The sequence below is a fragment of the Melopsittacus undulatus genome, chromosome 1 (assembly GCF_012275295.1).
Source record: "Melopsittacus undulatus isolate bMelUnd1 chromosome 1, bMelUnd1.mat.Z, whole genome shotgun sequence".
Classification (NCBI taxonomy): Eukaryota; Metazoa; Chordata; class Aves; order Psittaciformes; family Psittaculidae; genus Melopsittacus; species Melopsittacus undulatus.
Genome location: NC_047527.1, coordinates 107133318 through 107160911, shown reverse-complemented (window position 1 = coordinate 107160911; position 27594 = coordinate 107133318). Strand labels below are relative to the sequence as shown.

Below are 27594 nucleotides of genomic sequence, written 5' to 3'. Positions count from 1 at the left end.
CTGATCACTTCAGGGCTGACCAAAAGTTAAAGCATGTTGTTAGGGGCATTGTCCATATGCCTCTTAAACACTGACAGGTTTGGGGCATCAGCCGTCTCTCTAGCCAGTGTTTGACCACTTGCTCAGTAATGAAATGCTTCCTAATGTCAAGCTGGAATCTCTCCTGGCACAGCTTTGAACCATTCCCACATATCCTATAACTGCATTCCAGGGAGAAATGTTTTGTCACCTCCCTTCCCATGTCCCCTCCTCGTGAATCTTTAAAGAGCAGTGAGGCTGCCCCTCAGCCTCCTTTTCTCTAGACTAGATAAGCCCTAAGTCCTTAGCTGCTCCTTACAGGATATGCCTTTTAGCCCTTTAACCAGCTTTGTTGGCCTCCTCTGGATGCATTCAATGACCCTCATATCCTTCTTGAACTGTGGGACCCAGAACTGCACATAGTGCTCAAGGTGAGGCTGCACCAATGGTGAATACAGCCAGATAATCACCTCTTTTGACTGGCTGGCTCTGCTGTGTTAGGTCCAAGTTAATAGGTTTATGAAGTGGATTTTTGAAGCAAAAGATGCTTTAACAGGAACTTTATCTCCCTGACACCAGCTATCCAAATGACTATGTTTAATTTCAGAAATCAGATTGATGAATCACTGATATCTGACCCTGACCTGCAGCTGGAACAAAACAAGTGGGTGTAGTGTCATCAAGACAGAGTGATCCTTTGCCTTAATTCAGCATAGTGCCTCCTGTGTTTTAATCAGTTCTTTTAAAGATCTTTTTTTAAAAAGAGGAACCTTTTCTAATGACTTTTTCTTTACATCCTGACATATTTGTAGGTCTTGGAGATGCATGGCCAATTATTTTGTGCTTAAACACCTCTGATGAAGTTATGTAGGTTGAAATTTTCAACTTTGAATGCTTAAATATGAGTATATAAGACAACCTAATAGTAATCTGCTGAGTATGGATTCCTGTTGTGTCAATGGCATATTGGGATAAGCAGACACTTTAAAAAAAGGAACAAAGCATTTTGATTATCATATATAATATTAACTCAGGTTTTCAACGTATGCTGTGCTCTGATTTGAGTGGAGATCAGAGGTCCTTGAAGTGATGGAAACTTGAACTAACGTTCCACACTGTACAGATGGTACCAGTTTAGATCCTAAACATATTTACATAGTCTCAGAAAGGCTTACTAAGACATGTAAAAGAAAATGCTATTGTAGTTAAATTGCTTTTAGACTTCCTCAAGATAACTTGAGCTCACCTGCTTTTTGGGCTTTCCCCAAGTGTACTATTCCTAATTAGGTGCTGATGTGAGCACCTGCTGTTGGGGTTATGCTCTGGCTTCACCTGACCTCAGTTTAGGCACTGTAGTGAGTGTAAGTTAAGAACACAGTCTGTCCAGAGTCCATGTAGAGAGGCACTTTTGCAGATTGTAATTAATCCTACCTAAAATTTGAAACAGCATCTAAATGTACTCCCCTCTCTTTCTCTCTTGGACATTCTCTTGAAGAGTTTCCCTATAGTGTTCTTCACTACTAAAAATCTCCATAGATCTTGTAGCTTCTAGTGTATACATGCCATCTATTAGTTAAGATACTTTATATTAAAAACTGTCAAAGAAAGGAAAGCAATTTCGTACGGTTTCCAAATTAATGACAGTCTGCTTGCACATTGGTTGCTTTCTGTTGGCATCTGGGTCCTAGTACAGACTGCCATTCTTAATCATATTTTAATTTTCAAATAAATTGCTTTCATTATCCTTTCATTTACAATACCATGTGTGCATTACTGCTCATTAATGTTTGTCATCTACTTTGCTGAGACTGGGTTTTTAAATAGCCATGGTTGCAATGCAGTAATTAAAGATGATCCATGTTGGTTTTGTAGAAATTATTCTGAAGCCTTACAGGGAAAAAAAAAAAGAAACCCAAAAGAAACCCTGACTGCTGTTGTTGAAATCAATTCCTTACACATATGGAAGCAGCTTAATGTAAGGCTTTGCCTGTAGGTAAAAAGAGACACTTCTAATGGTTCTACAAGAATGATGCCTAATGATGGATATGTATCAAAACTGTATTTCCCTGTGACTGCTAACAGGCCTGTTGATTTTGAGTATAAGATTTTATCCTTAACACAATGTAATATTTTTTCACACCACTTTGCAAAATTTTTATTCCAAACTCTGTTTAGCAGTGTTAGTTTCTATTTGGCCAATTCCTTCCTCCTTTTTTTTCCACTCCAGACAGCAAAAGCATGAAGGAACTGAAACAACATGACACTTATTTTAAAATTACAGTTTTGGAATAGAATGCCTGTGGGACAGTCAGAATGGTAGTAGTAACTTCTGCCCTGATTTTGGCCTAGGTATCTTCCATGGACTGTACAGCATAATGTGGAAATGCTTCATTATCTGCACTTGCAATTAGTATTTGCTTGCCTATGACACAGCCTGTAGGACTGAGTCTGTGCATACATAAAATTGTGGATCTCCATATCTGTGCTAATCTGATGTGTTTATTCCTTTGCTCCTTTAGTGTGTGTGCTCAGCTTTTAAAATCTGGCCCTTAGGAATTATGATGTGACTGTTCAAAAGTAATGTCACTACTGATATGACACAGGAGTTAAGGAAAAATTAATTATACATTATTCAAAGAGAAATTTAAATGGATTATTGTGGTATGATACTCCTTATGAACTGCCAGAGAATTAGTTGTTTTTCTCGTGCTAATATTTTAAGAAACAATTTCAGGTGATGGCTACATTCTAACATAACAGTGCTTGGCACCAGCAGTTGGAACATACTCTTCTTGACTGCACTTGAAACAATCCTTGCAGTCATCTGCAGTGCTCCTATTCCACAATATGTGGTTGTGGCTGAAGAGGCCTTTCATTTATAGCAGGCTGCATTTGCTCCTGAGATGAAAGGGTGAAACACATTCTTCTTTCAGCTGACACCATCATTTTCTCTTAATGAACTTTGTCATCTCTCCATGGCTAACATCTTAGCACTCTCTCTCTGGCTCAGAGCAAAAAGCAAAAGTCTTAAGAACCAGAATTACTGATGTTCCCAGGATTGCTTTCTATAGTTTATATATCTCAATGGAAGTGTAGTGAAAGGAAAATATTTGGAAATACAAATTTTTGGTGCTGTCACACTGTTTAAAATAATGCTTCATAAATTATTCAAATAGAAATAATTGCAAATAGATTCAATTAATAATAAATCAATAGATTCAAGTTAGTAATAGATTTATAAACTTATTTAACTGACAGAAAAAAACTCAACACTTCTGTATTTGAACCTTCTTTTACCTTATTATTGTATAGAAGCAAGTTGAAATAGCTGTACCACCTCCTCTTAGTGCTCATTAGCTGAAAAGCCAGGCTGGGTGAAAACTGATAGCAGCACCTCAGCTAAGGTTGAATACAAGGATTATTTTAGAGTTTGTTCTTTTAGTATGGCTAATCCTTTTATCAAAGCCTTATGGCTTTATTCATATCAAGGAATATATCTGTTCAGCTTAATGATTTGGGGTTTAGTTTTGCCAAATCATATTCAGCATGAGCCCCTCTCCCTGATGGAAATCTGTGGCAACATACCTGTCCAATTTCATATGCAAGGTTTGGTGAGCTGAATCTGATTTAAAAACACTTTTCCCTAAAACTCAGGCAATTTAGTATGTTATTAGAAATATTACTTTCCCTTATTTGACTTTTTTTCTATTCTTATTAATGCTGAGAAGTGGGCTGAGATGAGTAGTGGGAGAAATTGATAACCCTGCTCTAGGTAATCTAAATATATACTGTAGGTAAAACTGCAAGCTTACTAGTGAGAATGTGGTGAGTTTTGGGAATGTAGTTTCAGGTGTTGTTTTTCACTGGAAGAAGTCTGACAATTATGCCTTTGTCAAATGAATTCATTAATCCCATTCCAAACGTAAGACAGCCTGTAGCCATATCACACTGTATCATGATCATGTAAGATACTTCAACCTAAGCACAATTAGTACCCTGAAATCACATCTGCATAGAAGTCTTTGGTGCCAAAGAAAGGTGTGTTCCTGCTTCAGTAGATAATCTTCATCCTGTGTGTTCCATATGACAGCCAAGCTTTAAAATTTCCCGAAGGGCATGATATGATACTTGAAGCATTTTGCAGTGACTTTTTGTGTTTTTTTTTTCAGGTTTTTCTAAAATTGTGGAAAAGTGAGGCAGCCATGGAACACTGAGGCTGCAGCAGAGACAATTGCTTAAGCAAAGAGTTATTTTTAAGCATGAAAATATTCCCAGTAGCATCTGGGAGAATTGCAGTGAATGTAGATATAGGCAAGCCTTAACAGTAACTGCAGAAAGAGACTGGGTATCACAATGTCCTTCAGAAGTACTTGTAACCTCAAATGCCTGTAAATATTTCTTTAAATCCATACCTGAACTTTATGTGAAAGGGAGAAGTCCGTGAGTGTAAAATTTGTTGCAGGATATTCTTTCCATTTTCTGGGCATGTGTAAATATAGTAAAGACAAAACTTTGAGGAGTCGGATCTCTCTAGATAAGGTGACTGGGGGATGGTTAGTAATTCTTTGGGGTGGACAAAAGTAAACAAATTTATTTGCTAATCTGGGCAGTACAGCATTAGGTTTTCTGATACAGTGAATGTGTCTAAGCATGTTCTTGTACTTATTTACTGATTTTTCCTGTGGTGGGTAGTGATATAATTCTGCATGTGCTGGTTATAACATGCAAATACAATTACAGTTACAATTCATCATGATTATGGATGGCTCCAGATTTAAATTTTAGTAACCAGATATTCTTGAAAAGGTGATTATACTAAAAAATCATAATGGGAAGAGGTGCAATAAGGCTTTGTTGTTCATATTCCAGTACACAAAGAGTATCAGTATTTGAACTGATTATCTGAATCTGTGCAGAGATGAAGGCAGGAAGGAGAAGTAGTAATACTGTTAGAGAAATGTAATGTCAGTTTTGAATAGATTGTCTTATTCTGGTCATGGTTATCAAGGTTTGAGGAATATCCCACCTGCTGTGAGAAGACATCTCTCAAAGCTCTGAAGCTGCTGCAATAGCTTTAGAATAAGTAGCAAATGCTTGCTTTTTAGTAATGTAATAGGGATCTACACAGCCCTTGTCTTTCTGTAGAAGAGGTATCAGTAGCGTCAGGGAATTGCTGAAGACCTGCCAACAATGTTAAAAAAAAAAAAGATCTTGTGTATGTAGATACATTTTTCTGTTTGTTTTGTGTTGTTTAAATAAGCTGAGCAGAAAATGATAGATGGGGGGTTTTGGGGTTGGTTTGTTGGGTTTTTTTTTGAGTAACAGTCACTGTCCAGATAAGGTGAGGGCTAAAAGATTTCTCTTCTTCATGCCACATAATATGCCATTTTCATTTTGTGCTGCTTATAACCCTGAGTGTCACAGCTTTCTATTCTAGTCTGAATAGTCAATGAAACATTATGAAGCCGATAAGAAAAGCTGGTCCCCGTTACTTGGCAACGGCTGTTAAGCAGAGCTGAGTGCTGTTGATTGAGGAGATTAGCTGCCACAGATAAACCTCCTCTTTTTGCTGCCCTGCTGCTTATCTTTCCACCCATAACAAGTTGCACCAAATATGACAGCAGTCAGTGGTTAGGCAGAATATGAACTTTGCATCAAATAAAGTTTGTGCAAAAGACTTAGGGTGCTGCCTTTAAAATCTTGAATTTATTAAAATTTGCAGGTTGTTTTCTGGACTGTCCATTCTTGGCTTCAGGGTGAATGCTTTTATTTGCAAGGGTGATGCTCCAGATGCAAGAGAAATGAGATGTCCTGTTCCTACATTGTCCATTCATAAACACTGAATGTAGCAGCAAGTATTTTTAACAGTTGGATCTGTTTCCTTTTCTTACTGACACTGAAGAAATAAATGAAATACACTGTAAAATTACTGCTGCTACTAGGTATGCAGAAGTTGGATTGAAAGATAAAAATTAATTATTTTGGTTCATGCCTCTGTGGATTAAACAGAAATGTCTGGATGTTATATCTGTTTATATCTGTATGTGGCTTAGAAATCTTTTTAATTTTGTTATATCCAAACTACATTTCATTACAGAATCAATTTACTGACTGGAAAATTAGAGCTGAAGTACGGCTAGGAATAGAAGCTGGTGGATTTTTCCTTCCTCAACACTCACATTTCTTTTTCTTCTCACATTTTTAAAACGTTGGATTTTCTTTTTGCTTTTATTAGTGCTGTTCTGTTTCTGTTTTTGCCTTTGAAGAGGTCTTCTGTGATGTCTGTGCCACCATGCTGGAGCTGCTGCCTCTTTGCAAGCTTTTCTATTGGCCTGAACAGAAGCGTAGGCTGGGCTGGTTGAATAAAAGGGGAATGACAAAACACTGGCAGAAGAGTGAAACTCTGAGGGGACATGCTTCAGAAAAGTAGTCTTTATGGAGAGATCTGGGTAAACAATTATCCATCTCATAAGTGACATAAATTCAGTGATATTATTTAAATGTGTGTTGCTATTTTCAGTAATCCAGCAGAAGCTTCAGAAAAATTGATTTTGTTTAGAGGCATTTTCCTTCATTTGGAATTGCAGTCCTTTTTGTTAGTCCTTTTTGTTATCAAAACATACTAAAAATAGAAAGTGATGGTTTCTGCCTGGAAGAGCTTTAATCTGGAGTATAAGAAGAGACAACAAACAGATACACTGTTTTCTTTGTAGTTTTATTATCCCAAGTAAGAATCTGGCATTTCATAAGCAATATAATATGAGGGAGAAATTTAGAAAGGTACAGTATGGCACTCATTAATAAAATTTTATTTCAGTGGGTTATTTTGCTGATCCTGTAGTTCTGTCTTATAAGTTTTTTATTTTGCATCTTTGAACTGTTATTTCTTCCTTTTCTAGCATGAATACTTTGTTCAAAATTGTTCTTATTTATTCTGTCTTATTTTAAGAAATATACACACCGAGTATCTAACTTCTGTACTTAGTCATTCAAGTTGCTGGAGGATCTAAGTCTGTGAGCAGTTAAATTCAGCCCCAGCACTCCAGTTGAATAATGGCATTTAATTTTATACAGTATTTTAAAAAACACATTATAATTTAGAAGTATGTTCAAATATTAAATATTTTTTCTGAGCTGTATGTATTCTGTGAATAGAAAAGGAAGCAATTTGGGGTTGCACATTTCACATGCATTGGGGGGGTGCCTCTGCACCCATTGCAAAAGCAGAAAAATCTTGCTTTTCAGACCATTCTTATAATAATTTCAGACATTGCAAGACTTAAGTTATGAACTGTAGCACACAAAACTGAAGAAAATTAAATACTTCTGAAACAGCTCCCAGAACTGTTCCAGATTTCTGTTCTCGTATCGTTTCATCTGTCTGTGGGCTTACTTATAACAAAAAAAGATCATCCTCTATTCTGAAAACTTCTGTGCTGGAAAAGGCATTTCACCGTAGGGCATTTTCCAGCCTGTAAATGATCTCTTTTCCTTCTTTCAATGTCCTTTCCAAAATTTAGCATTCATTTTAAAATTCAGACACCAAAACTCTGTATTCCCATGCTGACCTCATCGGTGCTGCATACTGAATGATGTCACCTCCTTATTCAGATTTATAGCGGTTGCGTTCCTGTGTCCACAAACCTTGTTTGTGCTTTTTCCCTGGTACTGTCTCAGACTGAAAGCTGGGGTCAGAATTAAGCAAGGAGGACTGTAATCTCTCATGCCCTTCACCTGTTGCCGTTAACAAAGCTACAGGCTGTGCTCAGTCTCTGTCACATGATGGGGAAGCAGCTGTGTCCAGACCTCTAATTCACTGTGATAGAAGTAACTTTTATGGACGCAGCTTCTGATAGGTAGTCCTAGGTATGTAACATCACATTTAGCTATTTTAAAACACAATTTGCTTGAAAACTGTCAGGTTTTTCACAGTCTTCAGACTAAGCAGAAACTGTTAGCATTCCTCTGTGAAAGTCTGAGGTGAGGTTCTCTGCTGTTACAGTGCCCATGCGTAAGCTGCCAGAGGCAGCTTGGTGTGCCATGGATTCCATAGGCACGCTGATACTTAGTACTCAAGAAAGGTGCTGATATTTCTGAAACAGGTGCAAACAGTTCTAATGAGTCCACAGGGTGCAGCATTCTATGAAGTTATCCTAGTTTATAAGGGTTTTCCTTCCCCTTCATAAAGGAATGCATTTAAAATTTCTGCTGATGTGTTAAGGTTGGCATAACATAATTTTCCATAAATTTTAATAATTTGCAGCTAGGGAACAAGATGGATAACTTTATTACTGTAATTTCATGTATGCCAGAAGTCAGTTCCATTTAGGAATAAATTTAGTAGCTCAGATTAGAAAGGTAATCTGCTATCTCAATAAATATTGTCCTGCAAAAGTTTAGAAAGCTTCAAGTCTGTCAAAGGTCAGAAATAAACCAAGCTTTCTCTAAGTATTAGATACTGCATCTGATAAATATGAATGGAATGGTCATTAGTCATGTTTTCACAAGAACACTGTCTCCTGCAAGCCCATAATAACTAACTCTTAAAATACAGGCTCTTAACACTTAGACAGCACAAGTTAAAACTTTCACTATTTTGTTTTAATACAAAATGAAAACTAATGCAGAAATCCACTTTTCTGAACATGTTCCCTTGCAGTTATTTTTGCCTTGGGAATACAGATGCAGGAACTTCTACAGTCTGATCACACAGTGAAGGCATTGCCAACACCAAAGTGGTTCTTGGCACAAACCGAAAATGTAATGGGGATCCTTGAAGTGACTGAAGTACGTCTCAGTGATACTTGGAAAATTAGTGTGCATAAATAAGCATTAGTATATTTGCATCTCATTGCTTCCATAAATAAATTCTTAGTCCCTCCAGTAACCTCTGTTCATGAATGCATATTAAGTAAAAAATAAAGAAAAAGAATTGTTCATGTTTCATCATTCCTCATTGCTCCTGCTTAAACAGTGCAAGCAATAGGAGCTCCATTACTCTTCCAGGAGAGAGTTGAACACCTTCAGAATAGTTTCTCCCTGCTTGAAACTTGTTCTGATTCAGAGTGTTCATTTTTGTCTTTTCACTCCATTTCTCCCAATAATGTCATAAATAATTAATCAACCAGGTTGCCTAAATTTTCAGACTTTCACATGAAGAATCAGATCATTCAATGCTTAAGGATCTACATAGCTACCTCCTTTATTTCCTTTTTCTCTTAACTTCTCTTGTTTATATGTATCTTTTCAGTAGTGATGTGGTGAGAACTTGGTGCTGTATTCTGTCTTTTTTTCTGGGGGGGGGGAACAATATAAATCTTCTAGATGAGTGGTACATGGCCTAGATTTCTGACTTATGAGATAGCAATGTGGAGTATAAACTTACATGTTCATCTTGTAGTCCAGTGCTGCAATATACTGCAGAAAAAGAGAGAGCTTTATTGTAAGCCTACTAATACTTCACTTATACTTGAATATAAAGTATTTTTCTTCCTGGAGGAGGATTTTTATCTTTAATTCTTTTCAGTATTGAGTACAAAAGGAGTTGCTGCTCAGATGATTTTGAGTGCAAGCTCTTTTTTCTTAGAAATATCATAGCTCATATTGAATATGTAGTTTTGCTTAGAAAATTCCTATTAATATATTACAATTAGAACTTTTTGGTGTTTTATTTTGTGGGGTTTTTTTTGTGTGGTTTTTTTTTTCCTTAGAGGTTTTCTTAAGTCTGGATTGGTCTCTGTGATCAAAACGAGAGGCAGTTGGTTTCTGTAGCAATCATCTGGATGTGGAAGATGTTGATTCATCTGCTTTATCCTTTCTTGTCACTGCTTTGTTATCTTTTCTTGTCCTCATCACTGGGCCAGATATGTAGCTTTCATTCCACATAGTTACCTGGGAGTGGAAAAATCAACTTGGTTCTCTGAGAAGTACCAAGTTATGCAAGTGTTATTCAATGTGAACATTAGCTCTAGCAGCAAAAATTTAAGATTTGCTTTCATTTGATCTCTACTTTTTCCTTTCCCTAAACTCCCTTCTGTCCTTTCCTCCCAATACATGGCCATTATTTCTGTGGTTGGGAGGCCCACGTACGGCCTATTAAGACTGACATTCATTTCTCTGTTCTGAATTGCAGAAAGTAGGCATAGAAATCTGGACCTCTCATTCTATTAGCTGAATAACTTAGGGGCTTTTTGGAAGCAGGCAGCACTTCTTTTCATGGAGAGCCTGCTCTGCCCTTGCTTTGTTAAACTGTAGCTAGCTTTTTTCATGGTACTGGAGAGAGAACAGGATTTTTTTTAGTTACTTTCTGTACAATTTACATATTTCTTCTGTAACTATAAAAAAACCTCTTGGGTGAATTTATTCATAATATTTTGGGATCGTACAGTCCACCACTCAAATTACCACCTTAGCATGGAAATAGTTCCTGAAAATTATTCCCTTTTGTTGAAGGTCATCTTTTCTTTCTTTTCTTATTTTTTCTTTTTTGTGAAAGTTGAAGAGGGTCCTCCAGAACTTGCTGTCAGAATTAGTTTTTGATACAAGGGGACTGTAGACCCCAGAGGAGCTGTTTGCTCGCAGAGGTGCCTTGGGATGGTTTGGAGGTTTGCAAATCCCAGCCCTATCAGAGTGTTTGCACAACAGCTAAGTAACGGTGCTGCTAATGTGAACTGTTATCTTCTAATATGAGCACTTGCATAATCACCAGCATGCTATCTGGCTCTTTCAATGAGCAGCAATGTTCTGGGGTTTCAGGTTTTGGGGGATTTTTGGTTAAAAGTAGACCAGCCATCCACTTTTTTCCTTAAATAACTGTGTCGAAAGAGGTGAGGAAAGGCATTAAATCTTGCTGAACTGTTAGGTGGTCTGGCTTTCAGTAGAATTTACAGTTAGCTTTGCCTTCCAGACAGCAGTTTATCTAACAGCTGAGGAAGACTATTTGTTTACTGGTATCTTAGTAAGAGTATCCACTGCATGGTATTTTCTTGTTGAGTAGAAAAAATAAGTCATGTTAGAACATCTTACATAAATCTACAAAAACTATGCTTTATGTTTTATTTACAGTTGAAGATTAGATGATCTTAAGGTCCTTTCCAAACCTAACCATTGTATGATTCTGTGATTTACTTATTGTTGCATGATGTTTTATGCCTTACACACTGACAAAAACAAAATACCTCCACATACTCTTTTTAAAACAATCTGTATGCACTTTGTTTACTTGTCTTATAATGCAGTCTTTCTAGAAACAAATATCCTAGCTTTTTTTAATTTTTATTGTGTTTCTTAATTTCAAATAACTGCCTTAAGAACTTCAACATGCCTATCAGCCATTAGGAAGTGAAGGATGGGTTGAACTGAGGTGGCTGTAACTGTGTAGCTATATATTCCAGATGAAGTCAAATGGATGTGAAAGCAATAAATTTAGGTGGTGAACAGTGTTCACTACAGGACTGATCCCTCAGCATGGAACTCTCCACTAGATGCCACTGTTACTGCTCTGCAAGGGAACTAACCCAGGGACTACTGAGGCTGCCCAGAGATAAGCAGAAGAAAATGGTAAAAAGCTTTTAAAAGTTTAACATGGGGAGATTGCCTCCTAGGAAGGCTGCATTCTCTGTGGAGCACTGCAGGTTTGTGATGCAGTTAACCGTGATTGCAAGCAGCAGCTTTTCTGACGAACTGCTGCAGTGAGACTTGTAAGGATTTGCTGTTTGAAAGCATTAGAGCAATATTTTCAAAACATTGCATGAGAAATGACACTGTAGAAACCACTGTTGCTCTATCTTTATGCTTTTTACCTCACTTGTAAAGAGAATTTAAAGTAGAGGTATAAATTATGGACAAATCTTTTTAAATAAATGGAATATTAAAAATACACTGTTTGCTGAAGAGCTTACTTGTAAATGTTGAATGCGGTTCTGTGGATGATATCTTCTGAAAGAACTTTCCAAGTATGCAATTTCATGTCTTCTGAAAGGAATGGTAACTTTTCTTGATTTTAATAAGAATTTTGAAAACAAACACTATAGTAGAAATAGCAGGGAGAGGAGAGTAAAATACTTTTAACAGTCTCTTTAACATCCATAACCTGAGGTACTGTATCATGAGACTTTTAGGATGCAAATATTATGCTTCCCATTAAAAACTGATTTAATCTTTCTGGTAGGCAACTGAGGCTTTAACTGTGAGTTATGAAAAGGCCAGTGTTTGATGTCTTATGAGTCTTGGACTACTCTTGGACCTTGTAGCACCTTAAGCCAATAGCTGGGGTGAAGAGTGTGGAGTAATGTCTGTATTTAATGAGAAGAAAGAATAGTTATAAAAGGTTAACTTCCTGAAGAATGGTGCCCACTGAAAACTCTGCAGAAACAATAGTGGAAGTTCTCTGATAACTGCAAGAGCACAAATGATCCGCAGCAGATGCCATTTGACACATGGCTGGGTGTCTGGACTTTTGCATGGTACCTGCAGTTTGGGGCAAAACTTGTGTTTTATGCAAAACTCTATTATTTTTTAACAATTGTTGGGTAATTAGGGTAAGGAAGCTGAAGCATTGACCTACCCATGTATGTGAATACTGTCAGTGGAGAGTCTCTTTTTGGCGGCTACAGGAAGTTTGAAGAGCAGAATTTGGTGCTTTAGAGCATCTACTTGAAGGCTCCTTTGCAAAGGTCACTTGTCAGTACCATGCAAAAATTTCTCTGCATGTAGATCTAAATAATTAATTACTGCAGAATTTAAATTCTTCTATTTTACATGTCAAGCTTTCATCAGCCTGCAGACAAACTCCAGTGTCTCCACCGGTCCTCATAGCTTTGTTCAGTAGCAAAATACGCTCAACAAGAACTCATTCTTTCTTTGCTGGTATTGGTCAAAACTGTGCCAAGTCTTGTATACATCTTAGTATCAATTGCCAGATTAGCCATACTTAGTGGTTCCGAGATGGGATATGTTTCTTTGGCCAAGGACAGCTTATTATGTACACTGGGGTCTTTTTGTTTGTTTGGTTGTTGTTTGTGGTTTTTTTTTTGGTAGGAAACACTACTTAAGTAGGATTGTTTGAATCAGCTGCCCACAAATAGTTTTGCTTCAAGGTGAAGTTGGCCACTCAGTGCAAGTTTCCAAAGATTTTTAGTGCCTGTTAAGCACATGATGCCTGTCTACCTTACCAGGTGAACATGCTGGTGCCACCAACTCTTCAAAACTGTTTAAAACTGTATCTTTTGTGCCCTCCTTTTACAGAATTCAGAACCTTGAGTTAGTAGTGAATGTAATGTGATGCTTCCTTCCTCAGGTAATAGAGGTCATAAATATCTTCTAATTCATGGCAAGTGGGCAATAATAATAAAGATGGGCATTTTCTATCCGTTATATTTGCTTCTAAACCTCTCTTAAAAATCACTCAGAACTTGTGTTTTGACTTGTTCACGGTTTAATCTATCAGTTGTGATTTTTTTCACTAGATGTTCATAAATATTCAGTGTAAATACATGTATCATGCTTCAGGGTGTTGTCTGTAATAAAAGAAGTTCATCTGCCACTATTTGAGATGTTATTGGGCACCTGGGTTACATTAAATTTGTGTCTTTTAATCTTAGTATTGAACTTTGTAATATGTATTTGTCAAAATGAAAGATTTTAAGTAGCAGCTTGTAAAACTTTATGCTTACACTTTTTCTCAGATATTAAACTTATTAGCAAAATAGCCAAGTACATGAAGAATCATCTCGCAGTCTCTTTGGGTATATTATTCTTCTATTTTAGTCTTCTCTTTGGAAATAAATGTAGAAGCTATCTAAATGTCAATATTACCATGCTGTTAATGCAGATGTTTCCAGGTCTAAGTATAACTTATAAGATAATATTATGGAAATTTCGGATACTACTTTTTGCTAATGATTAGAAACAGTAACACTTTAATAGCAACCATATGTGTACGCTGATCAGTCATCTCAACCTTCCCTCATTCTGGGCATGTGTAAAGAGCAGATGCCTTTTGAATATTACATTCCTTCTTGGAATACAATTTTAATCAAAGTTCAGTATGAACACACTCTTAACGGCTACAGGCATAAGGTGGATGGTGGTTATTAAAGCATCACTCATGCTTTGAACTTCCTCTACTGTATGACATTTACTGTGAAATCTGGGAGCTTTTCCATTTTCCTTTGTCCTTCATGACAACTTTGGGCAATTTGCTTATTGGAGGCAATTAGAGGTTACATGTGCAGTACAGGGTGCTCTGACACAAACACACTGCAACAGCCTAATATTGCCCTGTACAAGAGTGAGTGCAGCTGGTCTGGAAAGACGCACTGTATATTTGCTTACTGTAAAGATCACTGGGTTTGAACGGTTCCTGGCAGGCTAAGGTGGACAGTTTTTAAGTATTAGCTGTAATTTAAACGGAAATGAAGTTGGTGCTGGACCAAAACCATATCTGAATTTGGGCCACATCTGCCAAAAAGAAAAAGAGAGGGAACTTTTGCAATTTCTTTTTCTTTCTTTTTTCTTTTTTTAAATTGTAAAGTATCTCTCCCTTGCTTCCCACCCCTTCCCAGTCTATGTAATTTTAAGAAGATTTAATTAAAAGATACCCTTAAAATTGAATGCTCAACTCAATTTACTGTTAGGTCTTGCCACAGAAACCTTGGAATTAAATAAAAAATAAAAAGCAAACAAACCAACACAAACCAACCCTTCTGCCACCGCCATTTCCCCCGTCAAGAAATACAAAAACCTGGGAAAATTCCTATTTTTTTTTCTAAAGAAAAACTACTGCAGTGAACTATGAAATCTACTATTTGCACAACTCCGTCTGTAATCCCCGCTATAAAGACCTTCTGTATTTTAGAGATGGTATTTGCCAACCACTCCTTGGGGCATACTACTGCTTCTCCACTCTCCTAGTACTGCATTGAGCTGAGCAGAGCACCATTGGTGATTGCAGCCTCTTCAAAGCTTATTATGCCCATATTTCAAGTACAAAAGCCAAAGTAACTTGCAGTTTCTCCCCAAGCAGTCCCAGTGTTTTTGGATAGATTGTATAATGCAGCTCAGGCTCATGTGCTAATTGTTAATTTTAGAATTTAAATAGGTTTTGTTCTATTCAAAAGCAGTAGGCTAAAGGTTTCTGAAAACTCTTGGTTTAGAAAACAAGGGTAGGTCTCTTTTAGAGTTTGTGAGTGAATTAGCTTTTGCATCTGTGGAGAAACCTTTAAATGATAATACAAAAATCTTTGATTTGTGCTGGATGTGTATGCTTTTCTGGACTCTAAGGTTGTAAGTTTTTTGAGAGGTATGTTATCTTTAAAATATCATGGAATATTAGTTGTTTATATAAACATAATTTTTCATCCTAATTATTTGCAATCGGTAATGCTGGTATTCCAAAATAGAGCTGCCTATTTCAAGTTGTGTTTCATTTTGAACTATCTTGTTCTTAAACAGATGTGTTGTTCTGTGCCTTTCTGAATCAGAGCCTTATTTATGCCTGTTACCCATTGGTTTACAAGTGACTGATATTTCTATACTTTGCTTATTTCCAACTGCAACAGGTTTTTAAACAGAGATGAATATTTTAATTTGTTCTTAGGCTGCTGTGTACATTATATGGCAAAAAACCAAACCAGATCTGTGTATGCGGTTTCTATGTGAAACCTCGTTTCCAATAACAAAATTAGACTGAGAGGTAAGATTTTAATTTGGATTAACTTAATTTGGCAGTTGTAAGTGACAGGAGGATTGGAAAGGCACAGAAAGAAAAAGTTGGCTAATTTCAATGAGGTATTTGTGTTTAACAGTGAAGGCTAATAATGCCTTTTTCTGCATCCTGGATTGGTTTATTTTCTTTTATGCCATTATTTGTATTTAGTGAACAGCTGGGCCAGTAGTTCTCATTTGTAGTCTTTTAGCTCTGTGAAGGAGCAGAGAAAGTAATGGACGTTTGCAAATTAATACTTACCGTTATTTTCTGCTAATCTGATGTAGCTGTCCTTTCTGAGCATAGATGTAATATCAGAGGAGAAGTAATTACTGTGTTAAAACTACTACTGCAGTAGAATATTTTGCTAATTAAACTTGTTGCATTTAAATTGCTTCCTTTGGATCACTATATAGAAGAGAACTGTTTTGAACAATAAATGAAACCACTTTCTTTCTCAGAGGCCTAGAATTGCAGATGGTCAGATTGTATGTGAAGCACCTAAGCTCTGAATTAGTCTTTTGTATGAAAGAGAGAAAGGTAATTTGAATGTTTGAACTCCCTGTTCCTCCCACACATACACAGGAAGCTTGTCTCAAAATGAACAATTCTCTAAATAAAGACTAATAAGAAGCTAAATTAATTAGAAGGTGTGATTTGAAAAGACATTGATGAGAAGAGTCTGTCATTTTAAACAAATGGAATGGAGCTAAATAAATTAGGCCACATTAATATCTCATTGTTCTGTGAGCAGCTTTCTTTTATTGCATTCATTAGGGGGTACTTCTTGAAATGAGCCTTTACTAGCCATTACAGATTCAGTTCTCATTTGCCAATGCCTAACACACATCTCGTGCATTAAAAAATGTTTCAGGAAATCCTCATAGTTTCTGCAAATTAATATTTAGATTTCTAGATGCTTCACTTTGAATCTGCAATATAGTATGTGTTGAACATTATGATTTTTCTCGTTGAATTGTCAGTAAAGAAGTTTCACATCAAAAACTTTGGGAGGTAAAAGTCCAAATTACTTTATAAAATCAACTGTATGCATAACTTGTACAATACAATCTACCAACTATAATACTCTTCCTGGTATTTATTTATTTCAATAATAGAAAATACCCTGTCTTGTGGCTTCAGTAGTCCTTTGATAGCTTTTTAAGTGTTTTTTGAAAGGTTCCTTCAGTATATAATTAGGATACACTGGAAATGCGCATCTCATCATGCAGTTCTTCCTCTCAGAAAACAAAATGTATATTTTTCCTTTTTTGTGTTTTTTTTTCTCTCTCCTGCAGATGGAATATTTGGGAGATGTCAGCGAGTGCCAGTAGTAGATATCTATAAATATGACATATCACCCCCTGTTCTTCAGCGCCTAAGGATCATCCTGGAGAAGCTCTCACACAGAGGTATAGTGAAAACTGGAGGTGGGCTAGTTGCACTGGGGGTTACAATTACTTTGTGTTCCCTTTGAGGTGATGTCTGAAGAAGTCCTCAGAAGTTTTCCAACATGGTGTGTTTCAGGCCTGATAGTGCAGACTTTATAAAAGTAAAAAACCTAACTCACTGAATCTGCAACAAGGATTTGGTGAAGCAATTTTTGAAGAGGTGCTTCCTCCCTACGTAGTGTGTGTCTGTGACTGACGTGCAATACAATAAAATTTTAACATCTGTGAATGCTGGTGTCACATAAATAAACCAGCAGGGAGGAAATATAATTTGCCATGTATACTTATGCACCGCAGCATGTTTCAGGATGCATGGACAGAAAACACACAACTTCCAAATAGCTAGAAGCAGTTCTTAACTTTCTAATGAATTCAGATAAGTAGAACTGCTCTGATTTCATTACAAGCTGCATCTACTCTGCTCCTTTTAATTTTCATTCAGATTTCTGAAGTTAATCTCTGTGCTCTTTCCAAAGCCAGAAAGGATGTTGTAGCTTCTGAATGGCATAACTTGAACTAACAAATCAAAATTTGGATAAAGTGAAAGCCAATAAGGTGAACAAACTTTTTAGGTGCTAATTCAGAAATAACCCTGTGTTGTAAACAGCTGCAGGACCAAGAAGTCTTTGTAACCTGAATTGTTCCAAGAAGGTTGTTGTAATGGTTAATTTTGCACTTGCATCACCTTTGTGGGTGTTTGTTCCCAAATATTTTCCAGTTGCAATCTCAATTACAAACTAATAATGTTGTGTTAGTATGACATTCATTTAATTATGAGAAGAAAATTGGTTTCTTGGAAGTTGATGACTATCCTTAAAGGCTGAACTTCTGGTTTGGAAACCACTGATTTATAAGATTCAAAAAATTTCCAGGGATTTAGTTGCTGTCCAGCACCCCATCCAAATGAAGAACTCTGCAAAACTTGATTGTAATAACACCTGGGTGATTAGCAGTTATATGTGAACATTACTTCTGGCTCTCTCATTTGTTATTTTCTAAAGTTACGCTAGAAAATTTATGAAAACACTATTTCATCAGGGTGACATTGTATGAGTTAAAAAGTTAGTGTCTACTCTGAATATAGGGGGGGTGTGTCGTCAAATCTGTTGCACTAGGACACCTAAATTGGTATCTAAATTGATCATGCTTGTTTGGGCAGCAGCACTCATTCACATTGCTTAAGTACTGGTGATGAGTTCTATGTAAAACTTCCCCCATGGAGATGTCAGAGGTAAGAGACCTGCAGGAGACCAGTGCCCTTCTGAAGGTGCGCATCTAGAGGCAGATGGAATACCCCAGGCCATCTGGAGACACTTGGCTGTCTCCATCTCCCTCACTACCATAAGATTTTGGTTAGTTCAACTGAATTGATGTGATCTCCCCCTACTAAGTGACTTTGATTAATAAACCAACCCTTCCCAGGATCTCTGTTATCAGTAAGTAATCTCCCTGGACGTATCTGTTGCCATAAACTGCTGAATGTGCCTCTCAAAGAAACGGTCATTGAAATTTGGACTTGTCTCATACTATTATATAGCAAGTGAATGACAAAGAATACACAGACTGAAACAGTGGTAAAGAATTAAACACTTTTGCTTTTATCTTTCCTTACTCCTGACATTTAGAGGTGCATATGAAATGTGTATATGCTTTGAACTGCTTTATAAAGCTTTTGCAAGCATTTTTCTGTGGCCTGTGGGTATCCCAATGAAGGGAATCTTAAATATGCCTGTAAAAGATAATGGAATGCTAGAATGCTCATGTTCAAATGATTGATGTGATAAAATAACTTCTTAAAAAAAACAACTCAGTATCCTTGGCAAATTCTGAAGTGTTTGGTGAGGACAGAAATTTGGAAGTAGTAGAATCAATATGGGCTATCAGATTAATGAATTACTGATATCAGGTTGCTCAGACTCTGCTCTTTGCAAGTGCTGTCAGACATAATACATCCAGCCCTTAGGTCATGTTTTTCTGGCTGCGGTGGTCACTTGCACCCTTAATGCAGTTCTCCTGCAAATTGTGTGCAAAAGATAACTATTTCTGCAGTATAGGTAAACAAGACATTGTCAAGACCGAACAAATATTTCCGGTAACCTCAAAAAAGGGTTTTTCAGAGGTCTTATTTTCTTTAACTCTGTAATACCCCATTCTTCTTGTCCTCTTCAAAAGGAGAGGTTCCACTTGCTGATATTTTCTCTTAGAAGGCTATATAGAAGGTCCTACAATAAGCAAAACTTTTAGTAACATTTATATCAAGCACTTTCTATTTTTGTTAGATGCATATACAGTAAAGAGCTAGATATTTTGGAGGTTATTACCTTGAGTGGTTTTCTAGGTTCTTATTTAGTAATTTGTTTTTGTTTTGTTCTTGGTGTCTTCTTGCAGTATTACTACTACCTTCTTATCTTCCTGTTTTATCTCATTCCTTTATTTTTTTTGTTTTCCCTGGCAATAGCCTGTTGGCATCTATTTCCATAAAATTAAAAAAAAAATCATAAAAAGCCTCAAATTTATGTCCTCTCTCGTATTTGTTGATCACTTCTAAGTGATGCCTATATTTGAGTCATGGTCCAAGTGAAAGATTGTATGGTCAGGTGCTACAAAACAAAGAACAACACAGTGTGAATAGCAAATGTAATTTGTAATTCTGACAGCTCAAAATGTTTACAGTAATACAGAAGCATACAATACAGGCTTAGATGAGTGACATGCTGGATTATAATCTGTTTAATAAAGGACTTTGACTGAAATTGAATTCAGGTTTCATAATGATATAGTTTTTATGTCTTCACTGCACATTGAGTCTATCTTTGTCTACACTACCTACTAGTAGATTGATCATAGAAATGAATGCTTTGAAATATTAGACAGTTTCCTACAAAGAAATGATCTGTTAGAATTCAAATACCCTTGTTCATGGTATTTTCACTCACACTGTCCTTCGAGTCAATCAAATCTTTCAAAATACCATTCATGAAGATGATTTTCTGAAGATTGGGTTTTTATAAATGTGACTATATGGGAAGATCTCACAGCTGCTGAAACATGATGAATCACTATCTGAAGTTTCTAGTGTTATAATTTATAATTTATGAGGAGTTGAAATATTTCTCATTGTCTGATAAACAGTGCAATCAAAAGGTTGTTTATTTAGATAGGAGTAAATCATTGGAGAAGGGAAATGAAGGCACTATCAGCATAGAGAGGTGAATGAATAGTGCCTGAAGGAAATGGAAATAGTTATCCTGTGGCTGGTCTTCTATATCTTGTCCAGCTTGGGAGAAGATGCTTCTTGGAATATACCCAGAATGATGAATCATCTATGCATTTCCCATTTTGAGCTAAATGCACAAAACTCTTTTTTTACTTAAAGGGATTAAATAGACTGTAAAATGTTTTATTTTCTTCTTGTCCCAACAATATTATTGTGAAGGCAAAATGATCTCATCACTAAGATTATTTGCAAGATTGTTGGAACAGTTTCATGCTGATGTTGATCTATAAGACTAGAAGCAAGAAAAATGAGATAGGGAGACTAATCATGGTACATTGTAACTCAGGCATGAATGCATAAATAGTACTTGAAATATCAGTATAAGCAATAATAAGAGAGAACAGTAGTATTTCTCAACTTGCTTACTCGAGGGATTTACAATGGCTTCATAGAATAGTTTCTAACCAGTGATTCAGACTACCTGTAAAATGGTACCATCTCCTATCTCTGTAATATTGCAGCTGCTGTAGCAATGAGTGCTCCAAGTTGCTCAGAGATGTAATCTGGAGGACATGTTTAAAGACAACAGAACAAGGCTATTGCCCAGGGTTACAACAAATGCCCATCTGACTTAAGATTCTGCCTTTGGGAGTGGCCACTGTGCCTGTTTAGAGAAAAAATGTAAGGAAAGTTCAAGCATATAGAAGCATTTTTGCAGCATTTGTACCTTTGCAGTGTTAAGTGCTTGGTGGCAAGCAGTTCTCCTGAACTAGAAGTCATGTTTTTGTCTTTGCTGTGTGCCCCATGGCCATTTTTCCACAGAGTTTGACAAGACACTGTGAATTAGAAACCATGCATGTTAGGCTAATAATTGATAGCTTAGCTTTTCTGGTTTTTGCTTTACTTAAATTTTAACTAACTTACAGCTGTAGTCACTTTGAATAGTATTATTCAAAAACCAAATCAGATAAATGTTTTATGCAAGTTGGAGTCATTACTAAATGATTCTTGAGTATTCTTGTTGCTATTTAATTTTTGCTGCGTCACCTTCTTGTTCAAAGCAATTTCTTTCACACTACTATGAAGAAAGTCCTGCTTACGATATTCACTTATCAACACTTATTAAGAAAGCCAAAAGGAGTAGGATACACTTCAATTCATTTAGCTCAAGCTGACAAGATATTCTGGAGATGGTCATGGGCTGTGGAAATAGGCACCAGATTTACAGACCATTTGAAAAAATATAGCACTTTTCTTTTTCCTCGTTTGTGTTCTTTGCAACCTAGGAAGCTCTTGCCAGGGAGGGAAACATATCTGTGCTAAATTAATTTTAACCAGCTAAGTGTAAGGTGATTAATAGAACTTTACTAGAAAAAAAATTTATACTGTTACAGCAATTGTTTGAAAAACTACCGTGATTTGCAGTTAACTTGAAAATGGAGATGAATGTCACTTGTCACGTGCAGCTTGTGAATTCCAAAACAGTTGCTAAACGTTTCAGTCAGGACTATTTTTCAAGAAAAAGTATCATTTGTTACTGCAAAGAGGGTAAGAGACTTGAAAGTAAACCTTTTAAGCTTGATTTTGAAATAAACTTAAAAGGAATAATGCAGTTCTTGCACATATTTGCAAGGCGATTATCACATCATTATAGAGATATATAGAAAGCTGAAACCAGGAGAGGCAGGAGAAAGCAGGTTTTCCTTTAAATTCAAATGTCGATACAGAGGAAGGCAAACTTCTTTTGGCCTTCAGAAAAGAAACAAAAAAACAACTTGAAAAGAGCAGTACGTTTACATCAAATTTCCTTGGCATCAGCTTGCTCCACACATCTGTGTACAGAGCAAATTCTTCTCCTAGATGGCTGCTGAAGCCAGGAATTGAAGCATAAACCTCATGACATGCTACACTGGAGGAACTCAGTTGGGACTGGAGAGATTTACCTTCTCCTGGTATCACTGTCACGCTGCCTTAACTCTTTGGCTCAATGGACAGTAACACACTGAAAAGGCTGCAAAAAATTCCTGCCTTTGTTAAGTGCTAAAACATCAGTGATGTTTTTTTAGTCTTCAAAGACCTAGATAGAATTTCAGAAAACTAAGTTTCAGAAAAAACAAAGCAGATTTATTTATAAAGCAGCAGAAAGAGGATACAGTTTGAAATCCTTTTTTGAGCACCTATATGTTGCACATCATAGAACAAAAAAATTACAGATATTTTTCTATTTGGTTCCTTGTATGTCTACTCAGCTTATCAGGCATAATCTGATATGTCATTGACTTGATCTTTGTCGTATAGGACATTTGTGAAAAATATTCTTTTCAGGAAATTGATATTTATGAAGAATGTATTTGCATTACAAAAAGTTTATAGGAACAAACCAGATCCTATATATTGTATGATTAGAAAGTATGGAAGAAGACTATTTTAATATGTATTTAGTTTCATTTGAATTATTGAATATTGCTTTTTTTTTGAAAGATGTGTATGTCATCCCAATAGCATCCCTTTGTTTAAAAAATATGATCAATCAGACCTTTTACTTGTGTTTTTGATAAAATAACACATTCAGTAATATGTTTGATAGAAAGGAGAAAAGGTCTGCATGTCTCCTTTGTGCCATGTTTCTGTCAACTAGCAGTGACAATTGCCAACTGGGATCAAGATGTATCAAATTCTTTGTGGCCTAGATAACTTTACAGCTCTTCTTCCAGAGGAGGTATAGAAATTAGTGATAATATAATGCAAATAACAAGAGCTGTCAGTCAATTCCTGCATTCCCTCCTTTGTTTTGAAGTTCTCTGAGGCACCTCATGGATTTTAACCTCTGTGTTAATGCTTAGACTTTTCCATGAAGCTGCCTGTGCTGGCTATTCCACAGTTTTGTTCTCTTTCTGATCTCTGAAATTTGGAGACTGTTTCCTCCGTCTGTGGAAGGAACTAAAGATGTCTTTTATTTGTTCCTGTTGGACTTCACTGAGCAAGCTCGCCAGGCTTCTTCTGGATGGCCTCGTTCTCAGCATTAGACTGAGAAACAGCTCAGCAGCAGAAAGTCTTTGTATTTGGGTTATTCATTAACATGCTGCCCTGTTAGTGATGTCTAATGTGGCTCTGAACTTCATTCTTATCCTCATAGGTCATCTTAAAAATTAACACTTTCTATGGGACCGCTGGACTGGACATACACTGGGCTTGAAGTAGTATGGGTACATATGTTTTTAAAACACAGTTGAAAATACAGCAATCAAATTGTCGTTCATTATCCAGTGTTCCCACACTTGGAATGTCAGCAAATATGAATTCAAGCATGTGATTACTTCTCTAGCTACTGTATTCTCTAATGCTACTTTTGGAAACTGTGAATAACGATATATCATATACCAACTAATTATAGCATTTTGTACCATTAATCTATAATTATAGCACATTTACATATTCAGCATAAGACTTTTAATCATTTTCTTTTTTGTTTATTACTAGGGAATTTGTTTCCTTTTTCTATTTCTGTATTCATTACATTTTGTTACCTGCAGTTTTATCTCTACATGGCCTCACATTCTTTTAAGATATCAACTCTTAATGACACCTAGTGTTTGACATATTTTTAGCTTTATAATGGGTACTCTGAATTCTGAAACATTTACGCTTATTTGCTCAAAATCATGGTTTTAATCTTATTCATACAAAACCTCAATAAGTAGATCGTGTCCCCCAGTACACAATAGTATGATTGAAGCTCTACTTTGTTTTAGTGATGAGTATGAATTCACACAAAAGTTCTTTTTTTACCTTTGCTATAGGGAATATATACATATATATACATATAGATACTTTTTTTGTTTAAGATGTTTTCATTCTTTATCTTGCAGCTTTGGCAGAATGCTTCTGATAAATGTAGCAGTTTCCTGCAAAGGCTGGATGATAATAAATCTTTTTATTTAATTTCACTTCAGTTTTATCTCATGCTGATTCTTAACTAACACTCTCTGCATTTCACAAATGTCTCTGTTTTGTTTTGCCTGTACATGTGTTTATGGTCATGCATAGATAGTGCAGTCAGACTATCTCTCTAACACTTGTCCATTGCTCAGTTCCTCTTTTGCAGCTTCTCACAGTCATAAAATTGCAAAAAGGACATCCTTGCCCCTCTCCCCCCCCCCCCCCTTTTAGTCTGTTATTCCCATTGCTGTGTAGTTCCTAACTAAGGCTTGCACAGACCTGCACTGAATATTTAACTGAAGTGTCTCCAGTCTTTTAGGAAGGCTTTGAATATTATTCCTCTGTTTGACTTAGCATATGTCAAACAAAAATAGCACTTTGTTCCTGTGCAGAGACCTGAGTTTCTCACTCAGCATACAGAGCCTTCCCGAATCTTTGCTCCATTTTTCTCTAGGGTAGGTGCTACACAGCACCCCCTCCTTCAGACACCCAACCTCTCTATCTTCTCCAGGTTGCTTGCTGCTCCTACAAGTGCTTTTTCTGTACAGCATCTTCATTGGGTGCTAACAAACTCTTCTTACTCAGGAGGTAAGAAGGAGGAGGGTTGGTGCAATATACTTTAGCTAAGTGACCCCTTGGACTTCTTCCCCTCAGTCTAGTGATATCTCCTGAAGTTCTTCTAAAAAGTCAAAATTTTTAAAGTTTGGACTTTTCTTCTTTAAAGAATAATACATAGACTCTTCAAACAATATTTATTAGTCATAATCTGTACATTTTTAACCTGATAGGCTTATTATATTTATCCTTATTTCAGAAAGAAATTCCACATATACTAACTTTAATAATGATCTCCATGCACTGAAAGTATTTGCTAAGGTTAGTTCTATGTGACTTGGACCAGTCACTCCTAGTGGAAAAATAAATAGAGATTAAAAAATTCATTAAGTTTAAAATCATTCACCTAAACATTTCATAAAATATTTATGAATAATGAATACTTTTACAGAAGTCAGAAATGAATTGGAAACAGTTTATGAATAGAAGTGTTAAACTCACCACTTAATGAAAACATAATGAATAAGTCAATCAACCCTACATAAGAAGGAAAATGCAATATCTTATGTTTTGAGTTACAGCTCTGACATTAGCACCAATCTTCATTGGAAACTCTCTGCAAGACTGGGTATTAGCATATGTTTTGCATATATGTGGGAGAGGCAATGATAAATTATTTTTCCCTTTCCCTCCCATCAAAGCAAACTTTGTTTGGACACTGCCTGCAGGCTTGAGCAGAGGGCACTGAATGCTCAGAGAGCAATACACTAAATTTAAAATGTTCTTCAAAACTGAAAACTTCTTGCTACCTGTGAACATCTTATCAACCTGTGAGTTAATTCCACCAGTCAGTAAATAAAAATATGGCCTTCAGTGTTAGTTGTTTAAAATGGGAGAATGTTCTTTAAGCTGAAAATAGCATTAGAAAGACTGGATACCAAATTAAATTCAGAAATGAGGAAGATGCACTTGAACCCATCTCAGTGGAACTCAGCTTTTACTCCCTTGTGGGCAGTGCAAAACCTGTCTGCTTTTAAATTTTAATTAAAACTTAGATTAGTTATGATCATCTAATTTTTCCTTTGCACTGCAGTGTCTGATCGCTATGTATAAGTATCTGAAGTTTAATCTACTTCTGGTCCTCCTAGGTTTGACAGTGTAATTAAGTGCTCAACTTTAGCACTTAGTATTTAAGAAATCCCACTTCATGTTTCAGTAAGATTTTAGATAAAATTGGTCACTTACCTGTTCTGCTGTAATCTTTCTGACTAATTTTGTTGTTTCATCTTTACTACTGCATTCAACTACTTTAGGTACCCACAGATTCCCTTCCTTCATTATGCTAAAAAATGTATTTGAAGGCTCAGCCAAATATTGTTAGTAAATCAAATATGTGAACATACAAACATTGGTTCTAAAACTAGTGGCTTATTGTTTATAAACAACTCTATTTTTTCTCCCTAGGGAATGGTGACCTAACAACACATGAAAATATCCTTGCTTTTTCTTGTATATGACCTTGCCCTTCTCTCTGTGGGTTGTTTTGTTCTTCACTTTTTTCTGTCTGGGACTCTGCCCTTCACTTCTTCCCAAGTCCCTTGTGACTATTTTTTCTCCTTTGAACTTCTGGAAGAGGTAACATTAATCTCTTATTCTTAGACCACCAACTAATCATCATAAAAAGCTCTAGCACAGATCTACTGTCTACCCTTAAGGAAGCAGATCTTCCTTTATGCTCAGTGTGTAGGCAAGTGATCTCCATTCTGGTAATGCCAGAACATATTCTGTGGGTAAAGATGTTATTTCAGTTGCTTTTAGCAACTTTGTTGATAGTAGGCTTAAATTTGCTCTATGGGGGGCCATCTTGACCCCCAAAAATATTGAAGGGCTTGGAAATGTGCGAAACTGTTAATCCTTCACCTGCTCGCTTTCGCCACCTGCACCTCATGCCCTCCAACCACATTCTTAATGGCAGTGAGTCCTGGGATGGTGCTTCAAGCACTTTGCCATTCTGGGTTGACTCTCCCATTGCTGAACTGATAATGTGTGCTCCAATTGTGTGGATGGCATCCCTCTCACACAGCTGCGATTCTGTGGCCTCTGTCTACTGGGGCTCTCTTTGTAAAGACTAGAAAAACAGGCCCTTTACGCTGTGATTCATCTGTGTAATTTCAGTCAACTGCAGGATGAAGTGAATCATATCCTAATTTCACTGACCATACTACTGAGCTCTCCATTGACTAGGAAGTCCACAACTTATAACTGCTGCTGTTTGATTTATCACATAAATTTTGTCCTTTGTGTCTCACTGAATACAATACTTAAGTTCAGCCACGTTCCAGGTTATGCAGAAAGATGTTTAGAGGAATTCAGTTGTACTGGGCATGTAGCTTCTGGTACAGCTTTAATAGTCTTATACAGGCTGAACAGACCTGAGAATCAATTTCAAATTGCTGGTGTCAAGGTCACTGAAAAAAGAAATCAACTTTGCTGCAGTTTGCCTTGACCTGTACTCTTGCAACGTTTTAACTGTTTTTCTAAAATCCTCTCAGTACTCATCTGTTATCTGTGTAGCATCATCAACTAATGAGTGCTCTAATTCTGGCCTGTGTTGAATAGCAGGTACTCAGGCAATTTCTAATCCTGCTGTGTTATTTTGTCATAAACTTTTTTTGTGCAATTCATGCTAGAATAGATCCTGGATTTAT

General features: G+C 36.5%; 1 protein-coding gene across 1 annotated transcript in view; it reads left to right on the top strand.

The window, feature by feature from the left end:
- PTPRN2 (protein tyrosine phosphatase receptor type N2) overlaps window positions 1–27594 on the top strand; it is a 659546-nt gene that overhangs the window by 154145 nt on the left and 477807 nt on the right. Inside the window, exon 3 of the mRNA XM_031042861.2 lies at window positions 17023–17136. Coding sequence (XP_030898721.2) covers window positions 17023–17136 — 114 coding nt within the window. The remainder of the gene's footprint in view (window positions 1–17022; window positions 17137–27594) is intronic.